Source organism: Oryza sativa, chromosome 11 (genome assembly GCF_034140825.1).
Source record: "Oryza sativa Japonica Group chromosome 11, ASM3414082v1".
Lineage (NCBI taxonomy): Eukaryota > Viridiplantae > Streptophyta > Magnoliopsida > Poales > Poaceae > Oryza > Oryza sativa.
This window is the reverse complement of record NC_089045.1, coordinates 29,360,484-29,380,572: the sequence shown is the minus strand read 5'-3', so window position 1 is coordinate 29,380,572 and position 20,089 is coordinate 29,360,484. Positions and strand designations below refer to the sequence as shown.

Here is a 20,089-nt window from a genome sequence, read left to right as displayed (position 1 = left end):
CTGACAAAATTTTGGCAAAATTTTAGTAAATTTTAATAAGGTTTTTTTTGGCATTAAAGTGATCATGCCCTGGGTTGGGAAGATGTAGCTTGGATGGTAATGGGATTGGGGTGGAGGCGTTGGCCGGCGGAGGAGGAGGAAGAAGTGCTCCCCCGTGAGCGACAACTGCAAGGTGGGTCCCACGTATAAAAGGCGTATTTCCATGGTCAGCTAGAAAATGGGTTAAACGCGGGCAAGCGGGGAAATACCCTGCTGTGGTCGGGTGTACGCACGAATCGCTGCGCATATCGTGTGGTGCGGAGCTGGGGAAGACGGCCCCCCCCCCCCCCCCCCAAGCAGATAAATTACTTTCCGTAGCAATTGCAAAATGATAGCCATTAACAACCTGCAGTACAAGCTAGGATGGTAAAACACAAGCCAACACAAGCCAGAACAAGATGGTAAACAGTTCTTCAGTTCTACTCATAGAGGCCAAATAAGACCATTCTAGATAACTTTTTTGTTCAGTGACAAAATCATCATCGTTGCTTCAATTCCATTCAGAAGAAAAAACATCCAGATCCTTCAACTACTCCAAACTAAAAATTACTACATAAAAACTATTCCAAGTTATTTTTTTCCAAGGAATGAAATTTCAGGAACTAATTAAACGGAACTCGGAGGAAATCCACCTGAAAGATTTTATCACTAACCATACGCCCTTTGCCAACTTCAGATCCATCAGCACTAGTGATGGTGCAGACATCTCCTGCAATCTCAGTTTTGAGACCAATTGCAGTGAGCTGACCAGCAGAAACTAAGCCAATGTAGGCACTCATCCCCGGCACATACCACACATCTTGGAGCGCCACCTCCCATGAGTACACAGCTCCAATGCCGTGCATCGGCAACCCTGCGCCGGCGCCGGCACGGTCGTCGATGACAAGGCCGGCCATAGGCTTGAGGTCGGAGAAGATGCTCTTGTCGCTGGTCATGTGGTTTGTAGCAGCTTCTGTGATGAACCATCTAGGAAATGTTGCTCCGGGCTCTGCACTTATGAAGATGTTGTTGAGACTGCTGACATTGACATTTGCTCTTTCCTCTGGTTTTCTGGAGATGATGGCAAGTGACAGTAGTTGCAGGTTAGGATTTGGATTTGGAATGAACGCAGTATAGCAATCAAGAGATGATAGAGGCTGGATTAGGTTAATTGTTACAAGAACAAATTAAAATTACTGAAGGAATATTTGCATCTGGTTTTCATGTCCAAATCTTTGAATTCTTGACAAAAAAAAAAAAGTCTACTCCCTCCGTCCCATAAAAAACCAACCTAGTACTGGATGTGACACACCTAGTACTATAGATTTGAACACACCTATGTCCAGATTCGTTATACTAGAATTTGTCATATCCAATCTTATATTCGTTTTTTTTGGGACGGAGGGAGTAAGCGGCTTTAAGGGTTATGCCACAACTGATAGATAATTGACATGTGCAGAAATGCTACCGAAAAGAATGCAGTACCATTGATGCCACCCAAAAAATAATATGCCACCTAGCTGCTACTTTACCCATATTATTTCAATCAATCATGTCCATGGCGCGCAATATCTACAAATTCTTGACTAAAACTTATTATAATATCACAAATCTAGGGTTCTCTGTTCAAGTTCTGAGAATATACATGAAAAAAAAAGAGAAGGAAACAAACAACCTAGGTATATTCACTGGAAAGCCTCCAATCTCAAGCATTTCCAACATGTATGTCAGAAATCACAAATCAGCTACAAAGTAGCGTTTGACTACAAATTAAATACAAAAGAACAAAAAAGATTCGAACCAAGGCACAATAATCCTCCAAACAAATGAGTAGCCGAGATCTAATATAAACCCAAATTAAATGCAATCAATCTAGCACTAAAGATACAGAGCACGTACGTATATATGCATCATTGAACATGAAGATGAGGATGAGGAGGAGAATTAATTAAGGCACGTTAATTACCTTCTAGGATGCGACCTTTTGCGAGGTGCCATGATCGATCTCCGACGACGAAGACTATCGACGCGTACGACGACGCAAGCCAACTGGATCGATCGAGTTAGTTCGGATCAGCTGTTCTCATAAAAAGGGAGTTAGCCACCAAATACGCTCCAAATTAGTTGTTTGACGCGTACACACACACACATATATATATATATATATACATATACATATATATATATACATATACATATACATATATACATATATATATATATATACATATACATATATATATATATACACACATATATAGGGCCTGTTTGGCTAATGGGTTGGGGAAATATTTTCCCACCCACCAAAGAGTTTCTTCTAATCCTAGCCATCTATTATCCCTCCCTCATTTCATCATAGCCCTTCATCCATTTCCCTGTCCCGATCCCAATACTCTTATCCCATTAATTGCTGCTAGTGGATCTCATTCCTCCAAACTAATTCCGCTTTGATCGCCGGTTTAAAACCTCATAAATCAACTGATGGTAAACAATCTTTTTTCAGCTTTAATTTGTTCACGAGAGTACACGATGCTCTTGAAAATAACTTCAATTCAGCAAAAAATTCCGGCGGCAAAGTGATTTCTTTGGCGGCCAAAAAAAACAGCCAAAGAAATTTCCTTGGCGGGGTTCCGACTGCCAAGAATAAGTATTCTTTGCGGTTTCATTGCCGCCAAGTAAAGGTATATTTTTTGTCGGTCCAAACCGACAAGGTTATTTTTCTTGGCGCTTTCGAAAGTTGGCAATCTTCCCTCGTCGAAAAGGCTACAGATATAAACAGCCCACAAGGCTACAGGAACTTAACAAGGATGGTAAAAAACATAAGGTCGAACAAAGATGGTAACAATTTTAACAAGCTAGGAAGGTAAAAGACATGGTCAAACCAACATGGTAAGCATTTCTTCAGTTCTGTGCTCATGGTCATAGGCAGCAACATAACCAGCATCATTCATTCAATTACATTCAGAAAACCTCCAGATTCTTAACTAACTACTGAAAGGTGCCATTTAAGTTCTAACCCAACAAGCATTCGATAGAGTAGGCGATATTAGCCACCATATGAGTCTGACTACCACAACTGATACTGCAGCGAGGAATTTCCAGTGCTAATTAAGCGGAACTTTGAGGAATTCCACCTCATAGACTGCACCTGATCTATGCGCTTTGCCAACTACGGATCCATCACTAGCTCTAGTGACGGTGCAGACACCTCGGAAAATCGAAACTTCAAGCCCGAGTTGACAGAGCTGGCCAACAGAAACCAAGTTGCAATTGATCCCCGGCACATACCACACGTCTGGGATCGCCACCGTCTCTGTGTTCACAGCTCCACTGCCATGCACTTGCAATCCTGAGCCGTTGCCACCACCAACGACACGGCCAGTCACGGGCTTGAGGTTGGAGATGACGCTCTGGTCGCGGGTCATGTGGTTGGTAGCAGCAGTCGCAATGTACCATTTACCCTTCGCTGCTTCCTCCGGGCTTCTGGAGATAGTAGCAAAGCAACAGTAGCAGGTTAGGACTTGATTTAGGAGTGAATGCCAATGAAGAAGGTACAAGGTTTAGCTACATTAGTTTGCAAAACAATGATCGTTAATCGCTGAAGGAATTTAGTGTCAATCGGTAGACTGTTGGCAAAACATTAGCATCAGATTTCACTTCTTAATCAACAAATTGTTGACATAAACACCATTACAGCGTCAGAAATATAGGCTTTTGGGTGGCTTTATGCACTCCTAAGAGTTGACGTTTTGATAAATTCTACCGCAAAGAATGTACCACCATTGATGCTGCCCAAAAAATACATCCCTTGCTACTTTACATAAATTTCAACCCTTCATGTTCATGTACAGATTCAGAAATTATTAACCATAGCTCATCAGAATCCGACAAATCTACAAGCAAATGCAGTGTAAGCAATCTAAGAATGGCACATGCTAGCTAGATTATTTCAGAAGAACGGTAACCACTGAAGAAATTTTAGTGTCAAACGGTCAGGGGTGTTGGCAAAACATTAGCATCAGATTTTTCACATCCAGATCTAAAAACTCTTGATGTGAACCCCATTAGAGTATCAGCAATCTATGGTTTTGGTTGGGTTTATGCAACACCAAAGGAATGTGCTGCCATTCAAGCTACCCTAAAAATAGGCAAAGTACAACACTTTCTACTTTGCCCAAATTTTAATTATTGCTGTTCATATCCAGATGTTCAAATTATTAACTAAAACCCAATAAGACTCACAGATCTAGGGTTATGTGGTTTTGTGTAAATGATCAGATCTACAAATTCGTGGCATAAAACGCCTTAAAATATCACAAATCTAGGGTTTTAATGGTGTAGTTACCCCTAAAAATTGAAACCTTGAAAGTGCTATTACAAATAATGCAATGCCTCATGTGCCACAACAAACTAAAACCCAATAAGACTCACAAATCTAGGGTTATGTGGTTTTGTGTAAATGATCAGATCTACAAATTCGTGGCATAAAACGCCTTAAAATATCACAAATCTAGGGTTTTAATGGTGTAGTTACCCCTAAAAATTGAAACCTTGAAAGTGCTACTACAAATAATGCAATGCCTCATGTGCCACAACAAACTAAAACCCAATAAGACTCACAGATCTAGGGTTATGTGGTTTTGTGTAAATGATCAGATCTACAAATTCGTGGCATAAAACGCCTTAAAATATCACAAATCTAGGGTTTTAATGGTGTAGTTACCCCTAAAAATTGAAACCTTGAAAGTGCTACTACAAATAATGCAATGCCTCATGTGCCACAACAAAGATGCACCAAATGCTTCTGTGCTATTTGCCCATATTTTAATCATATAAGATCATGTCCAGATCTAAAAATTCTTAAACCTAAAACCCATTATAATATGAAGGGGAAATAAACAAAGTAGGGAGGTGTTCCCAAGAAATCCTCAAATCCCAAACCATTCCTCCATCTTGCACAGCATCTTCCAAGAAATGAAATTGAACATGAAACCAGAGCACAATCCACCAAACAAAGATGGGTCCAGATCGATCAAAGAAAACGACGCGATAAAGAATCAAGCTCATATGTACAGAGCACGTGTTCAGGGGTTGAGCTAGGAGGAGGAGGGGGAGGAGAGAGGGCACATTACACTTGGAACGCCGGGTAGGAGGCCATCTCCGACGAGTCGGCGGCGGTGGCGAGGCCGAGGCGGCGAGGGCGTGAGCTCCGGGAGAAGATGAGAGAAAGTGCTACGCGCACACAAGCTGGTTCACACCGCAACACACATATGTATCGGGTCCCTATGTATCGTGGTTCGTGGACTCCTCCTGGTGGGCCCCGGTTGGCATAGGGAGTATTATTGCTATTATTAATTTTTTTGAAGGGTTATTATTGCTATTACTCCAGTATTACGGAGTAACTTTTGAAGGGCAATTATTATTCCTTTTATTTTTGGGAGTAATTAGTGTTTTCCTCTGACCAAATTTTGCCATGAATTGAATAATTGATATAGGTGGACGGACGAAAAATACACGTCCCATTTTTACCCCAAACGTGGAGAATTGAGACAGGAGTGACAGTTTATTAGAGATAAAAAAAAAGGTAATTTTGCATCTAAAACTTATATGTATAAATAATCTTAGCAACTTAAAAGCCAAAGCTAAAAAAATTATGTTAAAAATACCTTAAATCCAACTTCAAAATTAAATTTTAAAATTTAAATTTTGGCTTTAGCTTATTCATTTTAGGACTACCGATGGAACTCTATCATGTACCATACTACCATGCAACATGAATGGAGATTTGGTCGACGGAAGAGAATCTTGCAAAGATAATCAGACATAATTCAGCGATGCAGGAAGACTGAAACTGGAATAACAATTGCAAGTCGATGGATATGAACAGCCCAACGGGCTACAGGAACTTAACAACAGTGGTAAAAGACAAGGTCAATCCAACATGGTAAACTCATCAGTTCTGCTCATAGCCAGCGACATAACCAACATCATCCTTCTTTCACTTTTTACATTCAGAAAAACCTCCAGATCCTTAACTAACAACTGAAAGATCCCACTTAAGTTCTAACCCAACAAGCATTGGAAACAGTACGCGATATTAGCCACCATATGAGTCTGACTACCACAACTGATACTGCAGCGAGGAATTTCTGGTGCTAATTAAGCGGAACTTTGAGGAATTCCACCTCATAGATCGCACCTGATCTACGCGCTTTGCCAACTACAGATCCATCACTAGCTCTAGTGACAGTGCAGCCACCACGGTCGAACGAAATGTTGAGCCCAAGTAGAGAGAGCTGGGGAACAGAAACCAGGTTCGCGTTGATCCCCGGCACATGCCACACGTCTGGGATCGCCACCGTCTCTGTGTTCACAGCTCCACTGCCATGCACCTTCAACCCTGCGCCATTGCCACGGCTAACGACACGGCCGGTCACAGGCTTGAGGTCGGAGATGAGGCTCTGGTCGCGAGTCATGTGGTTGGTAGCAGCAGTTGCCATGTACCATTTACCCTTCGCTGCTTCCTCTGGGCTTCTGGAGATAGTAACAAGCAACAGTAGCAGGTTAGGACTTGATTCAGGAATGAATGTCAATCAAGAAGGTACAGGCTAGCTACATTAGTGCACAAAAACAATAATCGTTAATCACTGAAGGAAATTTAGACTGTTGGCAAAACATTAGCATCAGATTTTCACTTCTTAATCTACAGATTCTTGACATAAACGCCATTGCAGTCTCATAAATCTAGGCTTATGGGTGGCTTTATTCTCTCCCAAGATTTAAAAAATGAAATTGCAAAGAATGTACACCATTGATGCTACCCTAAAAGCACATCACTTGCTACTTTACCTAATTTTCAATCATGTTCATGTCTCAATTTCGAAATTATTAACTAAAAACCCATTAAAATCCCACAAATCTAGGAGCGAATGCAGCGCAAGAAATCTATGAATGATGAAGGCTAGCTTAGATTAGATCGCAACCATCAGAATCAGATTTTTCGCATCCAGAACTACAAATTCTTGGCATAAACCCCACTAAATCTCAGAAACTAGGTTCTGAGCATTCGTACAATTTGATACAACAAAGAATGTACTGCAATTCATGCTACCCTGAAAATACAACACTTGAAACTAGGGTTATGGATGGATTTATGCCACAGCAAGGAATACACTGCCATTCAAGCTACCATAGAAATAGGCAAAAATGCAATACTTTTCCCAAATTCATTATTCCTGTTCATGTCCAGATCTGCAAGTTTATAAGTAAAGACCATTCAATACACACAAATCTAGGGCTTCGTGGTTCTGGGTAATGATCAGATCTACAAATTCGTGGCATAAAACCCCTAAAAATCTCACAAATCTAGGGCTTTGCTACAACAATCACCCCCCCCCCCCCAAAAAAAAAAATTGAAACTTTAGAAGTGCCACTATAAAGAATGCAATGCCACACCAAAGGTATACCAAATGCTTCCATGCTACTTTACCCATATTTTAATCATGTAAGACCATGTCCAAACCTACAAATTCTTAAACCTAAAACCCACTAGAATATAAAAGGGGAAACAAACAAAGTAGTAGGTATTCCCAAGAAATCATCAAATCCCAAAGCATTCCTCCATCTTGCACAACATCTTCCAACAAATGAAATCTGAACATGGAAGACTTGAAACAAAGCACAACCCACCAAAAAAAGGATGGGGTCCTCCAGATCGATCCAAAGAAACGACGCACGCGCGACAAGGAATCAAACCCATATGTACAGAGCACGTGTGCAGGGGGAGGAGATGGGAGGGGAAAGACGGCACATTACACTTGGAACACCGGGTAGGAGGCCATCTCCGACGAGTCGGCGGGCGGTGGCGAGGCCGAGGGCGGCGAGGCGGCGAGAGCTCGGGGAGAAGACGAGAGAAACTGCTACGTGTACACACAAGCTGGTTCGCACACCGCATATATGTAGGAGTATCCAGTATCCTCGACTAGTCGACTCCTGGTGGGCCCCGGTTGTCATAGGGAGTATTATTGCTATTATTAATTATTTTGAAGGGTTATTATTACTAATATTATTGCTATTGTTTTTTTTGAACGGCAAATATTATGAGATTGCTATTATTATTTTAGAGTAATTACTATTTTTCTGAACCAAATTTGTCATGAATGGAGGTATAAGTTGTGTTATTTTGTCAATGTGTCCTACTTTTTCTCTCGTTTTTCGTGCACATTTCTTAAACCGTCAAACGGTATATTTTTTATAAAAATGTTTTTATAGGAAAGTTGTTTTTAAAATTTCATACTAATTCTTTTTCAAAAAAAATTAAGTATGAAATTAATTACTACCTCTAAAATTCAGGGGCAATGCTAGAAAGTCTTATAATATAAAACGGAGGATGAGCAATTGCAAATTTACCACTACTTTGAATTGTTATTGCAAGACTACCACTAGAAAATTGCAAAAATACCACTAGAACTGTCATTCGAATAGCATCCTTGCAAAATTGAAAAAAACGGTGGCAAATTTGCAAATGCCCTGACGGAGGAAGTATATGCTAATCTATCCCATTGTTATTAATTATATACGCTAATCTATCCCATCATTTTGCGTGCGCCAACCTCCACACACAGCCTAAAGAGCTTTGCTGTAACGTGTAACATCATGCATGGAAAATTGGTCGACAAGAGAGAACCTTGCAAAGATAATCATTGACATACTGAAGTTACAGGTTACAGCACAAGATTGAAAATGATCACCAATAAATCAGCAGGGCAGGAACACTGAAACTGAAATGGCAATTGCAAGTCGATGGATATGAACAGCTCAACAGGCTACAGGAACTTAAAAACAGTGGTAAAAGACAAGGTCAAACCAACATGGTAAAATCCTCAGTTCTGCTCACAGGCAGCTCCTTCTTTCACTTTTTAGTTTTTACATTCAGAGAAAACTCCAGATCCCTTAACTACTGAAAGATCCAACTTAAGTTCCAACCCAACAAGCATTGCATATAGTAGGCAATATCATCATACGAGTCTGACTACCCCAACTGATACTGCAGCAAGGAATTTCTGGTGCTAATTAAGGGGAACCTTGAGGAATTCCACCTCATAGACTCCACCTGATCTACGCGCTTTGCCAACTACAGATCCATCACTAACTCTAGTGACGGTGCATACACCTCGGCCAATCGAAATACTGAGGCCAAGTTCATTGAGCTGGTCAACAGAAACCAAGTTTTCATCAATCTCCGGCACATACCACACTTCTGCAGGGAGAACCACAGTTTCTGTGTTCACAGCTCCCCTGCCCTGCACCTTCAACCCTGCACCATTGCCATCAGCAATGATATTACGGCCATCGGCGACAGGCTTGAGGTCGGAGATGAGGCTCTTGTCATTGGTCATGTGGTTGGTAGCAGCAGTTGCGATGTACCATTTACCCTTCCCTGCTTCCTCTGGGCTTCTGGAGATAATAGCAAGCAAGAGTAGGTAGGTTAGGAATTGATTTACTAGCGAATGAATTGTAAGCAATCAAAGAATGGTACAGGCTAGTTAGAATAGTTTTCTGTTTTCAAGAATGATGAGGAATTTAAGTGTGTCAATCGGTGGTGAAATATTAGCATCAGATTTTGTTTCTAATCTATAAATTCTTGACATAAACCCCATTAGAATATCAGAAATCTAGACTTTTGGTGAATTTATGCCACCCCTAAGATTTTTCACTACAAAAAATGCTACCACAAAGAATATACTGCCATCGGTGGTACCCTCAAAATACATCAGTTGCTTAAACCAAATTTTAACCATTCATATTCATGTCCAAAATCTGCAAATTATTAACTAAAACCAATTATAATCCCACAGATCTACGAGCAAGTGCAGTATATATAAGCAACCTAATAATTTTCATAAGAACGGTAATTACTGAAGGAATTTTAGTCTCATAGCATCAGATATTTCGCATCCAGATCCACACATTCTTGGTGTAAACCCCATTACATCAGAAATCTAGGATTTTAGATGGGTTTATGCCACAGCAAGGAATGTACTGCCATTCAAGCTACCCTAGAAAGTAGAAAGACACCACTTTTTACTTTGCCCAAATTTTAATTATTCCTGTTCATGTCCAGATGTGAAAATTATTAACTAAAACTCATTCAGGTTCACAAATCCAGGTCATTTTTTTTCTATCTAAACAATCAAATCTACAAATTCACACAAATATAGGGTTTTGCAACCCAAGTAATGTAATGCCACATGGCCCACATATACCACACCAAAGATGCAACAAATGCTTCAATGCTACTTTACCCATATTTTAATCATGCAAGATCATGTTCAGATCTACAAATTCTTAACCCTAAAACCCATTAGAATAAGGAAGGGGGGACAAACAAAGTAGGCATTAAAAAAAATCCTCAAAATCACAAGCATTCCTCCATGTTATCCATCATCTACAAGTAGGAAATCGAAGGCGAGAGATTCGAACCAAAGCAACAAGCCACCAAAAATGTTGGGGGGTCTATATCGATCTAAGGAAACGACGTGATAACGAATCAAGCTCCTGTACAGCTGAGAAAGAGGAGGAGGAGGAGAAGGCACATTACACTCCGAACGCCGGCCATGAGGCGGAGGAGGCCATCTCCGACGAGACGACGGTGGGCGGTGGTGGCGGCGTGCGTTCGTGAGTTCGGGGAAGGGATGAGAAGAAGTGCTGCGCGTACCAAAGCTTGGCTCACACTCACACACCGCACATGCTATACATATCCTGGACTCTTGGTGGGCCCCAATTGGCATAGGGATTATTGTTGCTGTTATTATTTTTTTAAGGGCTATAATTATTATTATTGATGTTAATTTTCTTTTGGCGAGTTGACAGCAAACACATATCGCACGTCCGTCCCCTAACTCATTCGCTAAGAGATGAATTTTGAAGAGAAAATTCGATCCATAGCATAAGAAGAAGAAAAACGGTAATAAAAAAATAGCACAAGAATTGTTCGCTTTCGATCAGAAGGACAGGCCACCGATTTTTCTTCGCCCCGTAGCACTTTCGTCGTGGTCATCGTTCCAATGAACAGTTTAGCTGTTAGTCAAGAGTTAGAAAGACCATATTGTCCTGATTCATATGAGCCATCCAGAGTTCCTCGACAGCGTTGTTTCGTCCCTCGATTGGCGCGGCTCAGCTTTTGCCAAGAACTCGAGGATAAAGCAGCTGTTGAGGAGCAGCATCTCCGCAAAGTCATTGCCGTCGCCGTCGCCGTCGAAGATGGTCGCGCTCTCACTGTAGCAGCATCGAGCGCACTGCTCAACAGCCCAAACCGCGTCCACGAAGTAAGAGAGCGGGACGGTTGGTGCTCGCTGGAGGAAACGGCGGAGGAAGCGCCACTTGTGTTGCTTTGTGGCACGGAGCTCGTCTCGGCCGCGGTGGTAGGGCCCGATGGAAACCAGCTAGGGCTCCTACAGCTGCTGCAGTCATCGCCACGGGAGCCGGCAGGGACAGAGAATGGTGAAGATGTGTGGTTCGGCTTGGCAGTGCGGTTGGGGATGGGGACGGCGGTGGCGCGCCTGGGGACGGGGATCGTCGCTGCGTCACTGATTGGCGACGGTGCCGACGCCGTCGTCGTGGGCACTAACCCGAGAGGACGAGATGACACAGGATGGGAGATTACAGCGAGGAAGACGAAGGACAAATGGGTCCAACAAAATTTTTATATACTTCAACCTAACTCTGTTAGCTCCAAACCTGACGGAAGTGCTATGGGGCGAAGAAAAAACGGTGGCCTGTGCTTTTGATCGAAAGCGAAAAATTCTTGTGCTATTTGTTGGTACCGCTTTTTTTCCTATGCTATGAATCAAATTTTCTCAATATTGAAAGTCCACTTATATAGAGTACGTAATATTTATAGGCACCAGGATTTGAACTTGGTGAAAGAAGTTATGCACCCCACGACTCCACCATCGTATCAATGCTTTCACCTTATTGTTGTTATTTTTGAAGGGTAATTATATGTAATTATTGCGAGATAGTAAATTCCCCGTGCTCTATCATTTTGGATACCTTAGAGTTTAGAATTTCGAATGTTAAAGTATTTGACACGTAACATACTCCCTCTATAATTGACAGCATTGATCACTTGCTCTGTGAATTTTCTTTTCTTTTTTTCTGACACTGATTAACTCGGCGATAATCTCAAGTACTAGTACATTGCAGAATACCAACAACAACCTTTTCTTTTTAAAAAAAATCATGTACATGGTTAATAGGGTGAATACAGCATTGTATTCGATGACTGCCGAAATTTCATCGGTCATCACTGCTGGAAGATTGATTGAATTGCAGTTGCAGAGCTTCAGGCTTCAGATCGAATGCACCATCTTTTTCTGGCACAAACTCAATTGCTGCCACAGCTTCTTCAGAAAAGTAGCAAAATGTTCAGAATTCAGAACCCTTTTTGGTTAGACTGGACTCCTAACGAATCCCATTTTGCTGGCCTGCTGGGACCTCATATTGGCAACAAGCTGAACATGGACCATTCAGATTTTGAAGTTAGCAATCGTCAACACTCATCTTGGCAGCTGCAGTTCGCTGCAGTTGAGCCTGCAAGTTGTATTGCTTCTGCAGATCTCGGAGCTGATCTAGCAGTTCTTGGAACGAAGGGCGACGCTGCGGGTCACTGCTCGCAGAAAGGATAGGTTTGTTGAATACTAGGATCAGTTGTTTTACATTGAGAACAGTTGTTTCTTCGGAATTTGCAAAGAAGTAGTATGTTGAAATGTCGAAAAAATATATATAGTATGTGCACCTGTCCCAGCAACTCTCGATCATCGACGCCCAATGAGGATCAACATCGCTTGGAATGTCCAACCTGTGGTCCATGAACCCCACTGCTCCAACAACCTGCAACATTTGGGATCACACTGTTAGGAATCTTTCATGTTCTAGTAATGCTTTACCAACAGTTCAATTAGACACATTGCTAATACTTATGTATAAATTGCAGAGATGGTATTTATGGACTTCTCCTATCCTATCCTGACAATGAGGACCATTTTGACAAGATAATATGGTCTTTTTTTTTTAGCAACAGCAAACTGACAAGCATAGTCTGAAACAGGAAAACTATGTGCAGATAAATTTAGACAATGACCAGTGCACCCAAACACATGATGAAAGATATATGTTGTTGCAACTTGCAAACGGCTGTTAAGTCCTAATATCACCACCAGTACACAATTATATTATTGAGGTTTGCTTTTTTTATATGCTATAAGTAAATTATGCTATCGAATTCACAACTGCATAGTTTTTCAACGAATAATATGATAAAAAAACTCTGATGAATAAACTAACCAACAGACAAATACATTGCCAAAATGTACCTGCATTGTATTGAGATTATCCCATGGTATCTTCTGAGTAGCAATTTCCCATAGGATAACTCCGTAGCTGTACACATCAGACCTATGCTTTATGAAAAGGAAAACAAAATTGAGCAAACCACCTATGGATAGTCAGAGAAATTATGTTGAGCAATTCTGAACGGTGAACTTACTTTTCATTTGAAGGTTCATTACGTAATACCTCTGGAGCCATCCATTGTGGCTGAATATCAAAACAAAAACAAGATATTTTGCAATAAACAGAAAACATTAGCACAAATTTAAAATTTATCTAAGTCTTGTCAGTCCGGAGAATCCATGTGAAATTAAGTAGAGCTTGCTTGCACTTACTGTTCCTTTTCCAGTTTTTGTTGTCAGAAATGTTTCGAGTTTGAGACGTGAAAGACCAAAGTCCGCAACCTGATAAAATTAAAAACAATGAGAAGATAATTAATACATAAAAGATATGAAGAAAGAACTAACTTTCGGATTTACCTTAACAGTCCAGTTCTTATCGACCAAAAGGTTTGATGATTTTAAATCACGATGGACAATAGGTGGGCTGGAATTGTGGAGATAATTCATGCCTCTTGCCTGCAGAAATATATAAGTTATGTTCTGAAACACAACATGGTAATCGAAGTTTCTACACAGGCAAAATATGTAATTATTGAACAAAATTTGGAGTCACAATATATTATTCCTGTAGTTCCAAAGCCTCAACAAGAATAAGAATGATACAAAAGTTGGTTGGAACAACAATAATTCACATCATAATCATATCAGTTCAATTATTGATTGGATTTCAGTGATAGAATCCTCAGTTAAATCATAGTAATGGAATGTATAATATAGAACAAGCAGCCTTTTTTGCGGGGAAATAGAAGAAGCAACTTTGTTAGATGGAACATATATGATATCATTTTATTTTTTGCATTTCATCATTTCACATGCTGAATCTTAAAGACATGGTTTAGTCACACACAATTCAGCTTTTTTTTCTACACATTTGTGAAAATAATTCCATAACAGTAAAAAACTTCTCTTGATTTCTTCAGGTGAAGAATGTTCATCCAGTTTTTGTTACAATCTGCTCATGCCACAGATGTTCCGCAGAACATAATGTACTGGCCATTTTTAGAACGAGCTTTTAAGAGAAAATGCACTCACAATGTCTATAGCCATGTGAACTCGCCGTCTTGGATCCAGCTTGCCAGCATTCTTTTGAAGTAAGCGAAACAAACTCCCTCTGCATTATGTGGTACAGTTTTTGGTGTAAAGTAAAGGTAGGCAAAAAAAAGAAAGAAGAAAGAAAGCTTTGGCCTCTTATGAGCATAGAAACAATTACATAAGAATAACACAAGTAAATCCGCAGTAATACTTCAAGTTCCATAAAGAAAAGGTTCACTTACTACACAACTAATGTTAATAATACATTATACATCACTATGTCTGTAACCATCAAGACTTCAGGTTCATCATTTTATGGCCCCACTCCAATCATCTCACAGGTACATAATCTATGGATTGGAAATTTTACAGAGCTTTTCAAAATATATGTATACAGGAAAGTTCAGTCTTAGATGTTAACTTCTTAAACAGGAAAGTGTCCTTCAAATCACCCTGGCTTGCGAAGAGTGGAAACAAAAAAACAAATGTTGGGTACTACTTAGATTTCATACTGTGACATAGATCATCGAGAATCCTCAATAAATATTTAAATTTTGCTGTTATCTGTATCATCATAATTAAGCCATATACCTTTTTCAAAATACACACCCTCTCTTACAACAATAAAGAAGAAATTCACAACCAGAGGGAAATATGTACACAATTTTTTACAGTGTCTTGATTCTTTCAGTCGAAGGAGATATGAAGCATACCGTGGCAGAAACTCCGTAACAATGCAAAGTCGTTGGAGAGACGCAACTGCACCCATGAAGAGTATCACATTGGGGTGGCGTAGTTTCTTCATCAATGCTACCTAGACAAATGAAAGATGGAAATATGGGCTATGTATATAATTACAGATTATAAATCATAATAATAGGATAAACAAAGCTAAGAGCATATTATTGATCTCTATGGCATTACGGCCTAAAACAATTCACAAGATAAAAAAAATATTCTGTCTCTCAGCAGCTCACCCTTATTTTTCATGTTTGTCTATATGACCGTGTCAATACATAGAAAAAAAGAAAGACATAACTACTATGAGCCCTGTGAACTCTAGTGTGTGCAATCTGAAAAAGAAATTGCAGTCCTAATTATTTGACTCAATAGGACAGTAAATATCTACCTCTTGCCTGAAGGTGAGTATCATGTCTTCTGAGTATTCATATTTGGAGAATACTTTAACTGCCACATCCTACAAGGAGTAGGACATGATAAATATTCAGGATTTATTGTTAACTGTTACTTCAATAATCACATAATGGGGCATACATACCGAACCATACCACAGAGCATGATACACTGTTCCACAAGAACCTGTTTGGTCAAACATGGAAAGAAGTATATCTATTAGAAAAACAGAACAGTGCCCGTATGCATATAGCAGGCAATTCAGGCAATTAATAGATTATTTCTCCCTCATTTTTTTTCTAATTATGCACATGAACATTCGTAAGTAAACAAAAGGAAGTTCCATTAACTTTCAGATATAACCATATGGAGGCTATATACATTTGCTCTTTGGAGAACAAATGTATATGATGTCTTTCCTTGCAATACCTAGCGGGGTATGTAAGAAACTTGACTACTTTCGATCTAGGTTCTATTGGCAAGGGGATGGACATAAGAAAAAATATCGGCTTGCTAAGTGGGACATTATTTGTCGTCCCAAAGATTAAGGTGGGCTTGGAATTCACGATCTAGAGGTTATTACTTTAGTCACCCGGTGGCTTCGCACCTGAGCTATCCTCCACAAACCGGGTCTTCAGGATACTATTGTGGTGGTATCGCGACGTTTGGACAAGGTGGCACAGGAGTTTTTTTTACCCAGGAGCATGGTTGGCGATCTAGTCTACGGATTGATAGCCACTAATATTTCTGTTTTGTGAGAGGGGTCTTCATAGGTCTTTCTTTGTGTGTGGTTGTGTGCATTTTATGCAGAGGCCGGGAGTGGGCTCAGTTGAAATGTATCATCTTGGTGTATTTGACTGAGTTTTAATAAAGCTTCCATTATCGAAAAAAAACCATATGGAGGCAAAGTGCCATCCGTGTAGCCTGTCTTGATATGCAAGACTAGTCATGGTACCATGACCATTGAGAGATCATGAAACCAACTAAAGTGATTATGCTTGAGTACGAATGTGTTGAAGTAAATGTGTTTCTACATGTGTACACAGAAAATTTACCAAGTGAGAAATAACTACCTTGACCAACTTGTTCTCCAATTGCCAGGTCTTCCCACAGAATTTCAAAATCCAGGCAGTCTGCTTCACGATCTGCTCTCTCGATAGCACTGCTATTAGTGCTTCCAGTACTGCTCATACTACTTGTGCTGGCATTGAAAGACCACCAGGAACCTGAAACCTCATATTTGACTTCCTGGACAAATTCAGTATCTTGGCAGTCTGGTAGTATGATTGGCTCTGGAACTTCCTTATGGCTCTGTCCATTCTCTTGAATTTCATGGAACTGTGGCAAGTTCGTTCGATTCTTCCCAGCATCATCATTTCCATGACCTCTCCAAGGCCATGGAATTCCCCTGTTGGCCCACAGTGCCTCTGCTGTTGAGCTAAGAATTTTGTGAAGCCCCAGTTTTCCTTCTCCTGAGTCATCACTGTTTGTTTTGCTTGACTTCCCAGAGTAATTGTCTTCACTAACAAAGGCCCCATGAAGAACATCCCCACTTGGGGTGCTTCCTTCACTAGATGTCTGCTCTTCTCTGGCATCATGTTCAGAATAATGGCTCTCACAGGCACCACCGAACTGATCATCGCAATTCTGACCCGTCTTGACCCGAGAGCGAACTCTATTTGTAACCCTGGTAGCCTGTGTTTGTTACTCTAAAAATCAAAGTATACACTACAAAATAAATCATGAAGAAATACCAGAAGAGACTTTCTATTATAGTCAATTATTTTGTTTGCTCAGAGGTATGACTTACCAAATTTGTTATCCTGGAGGTGATAGCAGATTGAAGAGGTTGCTGGGAGTCACAAGAAACTTTGTTTAGCAAACCACTTTTGGACCCATTGAGTTGAACGCGCGGCTTTGCTGAACTCGGATACACTTTCCCTGAGGTTGAATGGCCAAGTATCTCCTCCAATGTCCGCGTATCAGTTGAGAGACAGATGAGGCCTACCAAGCTACCATCATCATCATACAAAGGCGTGTTACTGGCGACGATGTTGAAACGCTCCCCTGACTTGTGTTTAACTGGAAATTTCCCTCTCCAACACTTCCCCATGAATATATTCTGTATGATGTCGTTTGCTGCACCATAGTCACTAGGATGAACAATTAATTCAAGGGCATCCTGACCAACTGCTTCAGGAACAGAATAGCCGTACAGATGCTCCGCGTACCGGTTCCTGGGTTGAAGTAAAAATAGAAATATCTGGTAAGGAATGTTGTACTTGTTGCATCAAACTGTGGTAAAATGAAATTTAGAGCAAACATGCCTGCTGAGGCAGGTTAATGATAAGATTGTGCATGAGATCTGATATAGTTACATGCATTGAACAATGCTATGTATTTAGTTACCTTAAAAGTATTCCAGATGTATATTCATATAAGGAAATAGGAAACTACAACCATTATTCTTGCAACATGTCTCTTCAGGTCCTGCACCATACATTCTAATAGTTTTTCCAGAAAACAAGTGCAATTCTCTGTACAGTAATACAAGAAGGAATAGATACTTGGAGTTGCTTGCACTCATAGCTATTCACAGTAGGCACTTGATCAATTATTCCACTATTAATTTACTTCCATACTCATTATCTAATTTAATAAAACTCTAGAGGATGTCACTGAAATTAAAGACCTGGCATCTACAGAAAAGTATTTCTCCATTCTGAATTTAGCAACAGAGTTCATCCCACTAAACCTCCATTTTTCTCTATACACCGTCATAATGCAGGTACCATCACATTAGCCAGGAATACCGCACTAATACACCATTCCCAGCAGCAAGATTGCACGAACTACAGCTCAACCGTCAAACTAATTTCAGTAAATTTCGCTTCAACCCTCTGCATCAAACTAGTCTAGCATTTCGTCAAGCACTTGATGAGCAAGAAAACAAGCAACAAAGGCTCACCAATACATGAGCTTGCCGTCGAGGGAGATGACGTGCACGGCCTGCCCCAGCGAGTGCAGGATCCTGACGTAGTGCCGGTCGGGGAGTCCGGCGCGGCCCACGCGCTGCAGGAGCCGCGACGACGGCGCCGCCGCCGCCGCCTGCGGGAGCGCGGTGCGCCTCTGCTGCGCGGGCAGCGTCGGCGGCCGCCGCGCGCCGCCGCGCTCCGGCACGATCCTGGATATCTCCCGCTTGAGCTCGGCCTGGCCCTCCTCCAGCTCCCGTATCTTCTTCACCAGCTCCGCCGCCTCCATCGCCGCCTCTACTCTTCGATCACATCACCAGCTTGATCGCAAGGAGACGCCTTTCTCTCAAAAATGGCGCCTTTTTTTACCAATCTCTTGGATATTTCTTCCTATGATCCAGGAGCACACAAAGTTTGGCGCCTTATTTTTTTCTTTTGCCTGCCTCCAAGCTAATCTGAAGAACAAAACTTTGCACAACTTGCCTTTTCTTGCCTTGTCTACTGAAAAAATGGATGAATTTCAGACAAATGAGAGAAAAGAAGCAGCAAGCTTTGGTTTCAAGTTGGAATCCTTTCAGGTTGGAGAGTTCCTTAGAGATAGGAGCAAACAATCAAAACAATATATGGAATCTGTCACAATCTGTCTTGCCTTTGGCTTTGGCTTTTGGCTTTGGGCTTTTTTTCCTTTTGTTCCCACAATTTCACTTGCAAAATATGAATTTCTTTATGAGTTGGATTTTTGGTGCAGGGATGATCTCAAACAGGGATAGCTTCTGCCTTCTCACCATCTGTCTCCATCAATCTGCCCCAATTGTTGCAGTCACCATCACCAACTTGGGAAAGCCGTTGATCTATTGACACACCCTGACTAAACTCTCCTTGCCTGATTAAGTGGCCTCTGAATATTTGGCATTAGAATATTGGGGTTCAGAAGAATTCAACTACTCCTAGAGATGATCTTTTGGAGATTATTGCTGCTCTTGGTAGTATATACTCCTATTTAGAAAAGTGCTCCTTTTTGGCTGGATGTGATGTTGATTGGCATCAGCTGTGGCTGCCCTTTTTCTTCATGTGCTTGTGTTGGTGGGAACTTGGTGAGTTCTGACCGGTTTTTTAGGCCACATCTGTGTTGAATGCTCACTGCACCTTTGCACCACACTACACTTATCTGAATTTTCTCCTCGTATCTGGTATATCCATTATCCACTATATTGGTTTTAAGTTATATATGTACTCGCTCGGTGTGATATTACTAACTCCATATACAAAATTGATGATAAATCATTTTCATGTTTGTTGGTTTATTAGCTGTAGCCAAAATGAAATTTTTGGAAAGTTGATTTTGGGGCTTTTTTTCAGAATAGTATATTTTTCAACGTTAGCTTTTAAAACATAAATTATACACATATAAAATTTTTA

At 40.7% G+C, this 20,089-nt stretch overlaps 3 protein-coding genes across 5 annotated transcripts; all 3 read right to left on the bottom strand.

The window, feature by feature from the left end:
- Window positions 1-438: 438 nt before the first annotated feature.
- Window positions 439-2,128, bottom strand: LOC107279481 (uncharacterized). Of its 2 annotated transcripts, XM_066305665.1 has the most exons (3): window positions 1,985-2,125; window positions 832-1,089; window positions 439-748 (listed from the first exon to the last, which is right to left on the bottom strand). In XM_066305665.1, the coding sequence occupies exons 1-3, from the start codon at window positions 2,014-2,016 to the stop codon at window positions 727-729; spliced, it is 312 nt and encodes a 103-aa protein (XP_066161762.1). In that variant the 5' UTR covers window positions 2,017-2,125; the 3' UTR covers window positions 439-726. The 2 variants fall into 2 exon arrangements, with proteins under 2 accessions (XP_066161762.1, XP_015616765.1); XM_015761279.3 differs by having other exon boundaries at window positions 439-1,089; window positions 1,985-2,128.
- Window positions 2,129-8,889: 6,761 nt separating this feature from the next.
- On the bottom strand, window positions 8,890-10,760 carry LOC4351117 (uncharacterized). The gene is made up of 2 exons (XM_015761050.3): window positions 10,619-10,760; window positions 8,890-9,474 (listed from the first exon to the last, which is right to left on the bottom strand). The coding sequence occupies exons 1-2, from the start codon at window positions 10,651-10,653 to the stop codon at window positions 9,087-9,089; spliced, it is 423 nt and encodes a 140-aa protein (XP_015616536.1). The 5' UTR covers window positions 10,654-10,760; the 3' UTR covers window positions 8,890-9,086.
- Window positions 10,761-12,148: 1,388 nt separating this feature from the next.
- On the bottom strand, window positions 12,149-19,127 carry LOC107278404 (probable serine/threonine-protein kinase SIS8). 2 transcript variants are annotated; one of them, XM_015762019.3, is made up of 13 exons: window positions 18,667-19,127; window positions 17,509-17,935; window positions 16,772-17,393; window positions 15,844-15,884; window positions 15,694-15,762; window positions 15,278-15,378; window positions 14,565-14,643; window positions 13,890-13,988; window positions 13,746-13,814; window positions 13,568-13,617; window positions 13,395-13,481; window positions 12,818-12,912; window positions 12,149-12,688 (listed from the first exon to the last, which is right to left on the bottom strand). In XM_015762019.3, exons 1-12 carry the CDS (start codon window positions 18,957-18,959, stop codon window positions 12,837-12,839), a joined length of 2,013 nt encoding a protein of 670 aa, XP_015617505.1. In that variant the 5' UTR covers window positions 18,960-19,127; the 3' UTR covers window positions 12,149-12,688; window positions 12,818-12,836. The 2 variants fall into 2 exon arrangements, with proteins under 2 accessions (XP_015617505.1, XP_015617504.1); XM_015762018.3 differs by having other exon boundaries at window positions 13,395-13,476.
- Window positions 19,128-20,089: the final 962 nt, after the last annotated feature.

Coding starts and splice junctions, on each gene's coding strand:
- LOC4351117 (XM_015761050.3), bottom strand. CDS start 10,653: ATGGCCTCCTCCGCCTCATGGCCGGCGTTCGGAGT. Junction 9,475..10,618: donor TCATGGCCGGCGTTCGGAGT/GTAATGTGCCTT, acceptor TATTATCTCCAG/AAGCCCAGAGGAAGCAGGGA.
- LOC107278404 (XM_015762018.3), bottom strand. CDS start 18,959: ATGGAGGCGGCGGAGCTGGTGAAGAAGATACGGGAGCTGGAGGAGGGC. Junction 15,379..15,693: donor TACTCACCTTCAGGCAAGAG/GTAGATATTTAC, acceptor TCATTTGTCTAG/GTAGCATTGATGAAGAAACT. Junction 13,815..13,889: donor ATAAGAACTGGACTGTTAAG/GTAAATCCGAAA, acceptor TAATTTTATCAG/GTTGCGGACTTTGGTCTTTC.
- LOC107279481 (XM_015761279.3), bottom strand. CDS start 2,016: ATGGCACCTCGCAAAAGGTCGCATCCTAGAAG. Junction 1,090..1,984: donor AAAAGGTCGCATCCTAGAAG/GTAATTAACGTG, acceptor CATCATCTCCAG/AAAACCAGAGGAAAGAGCAA.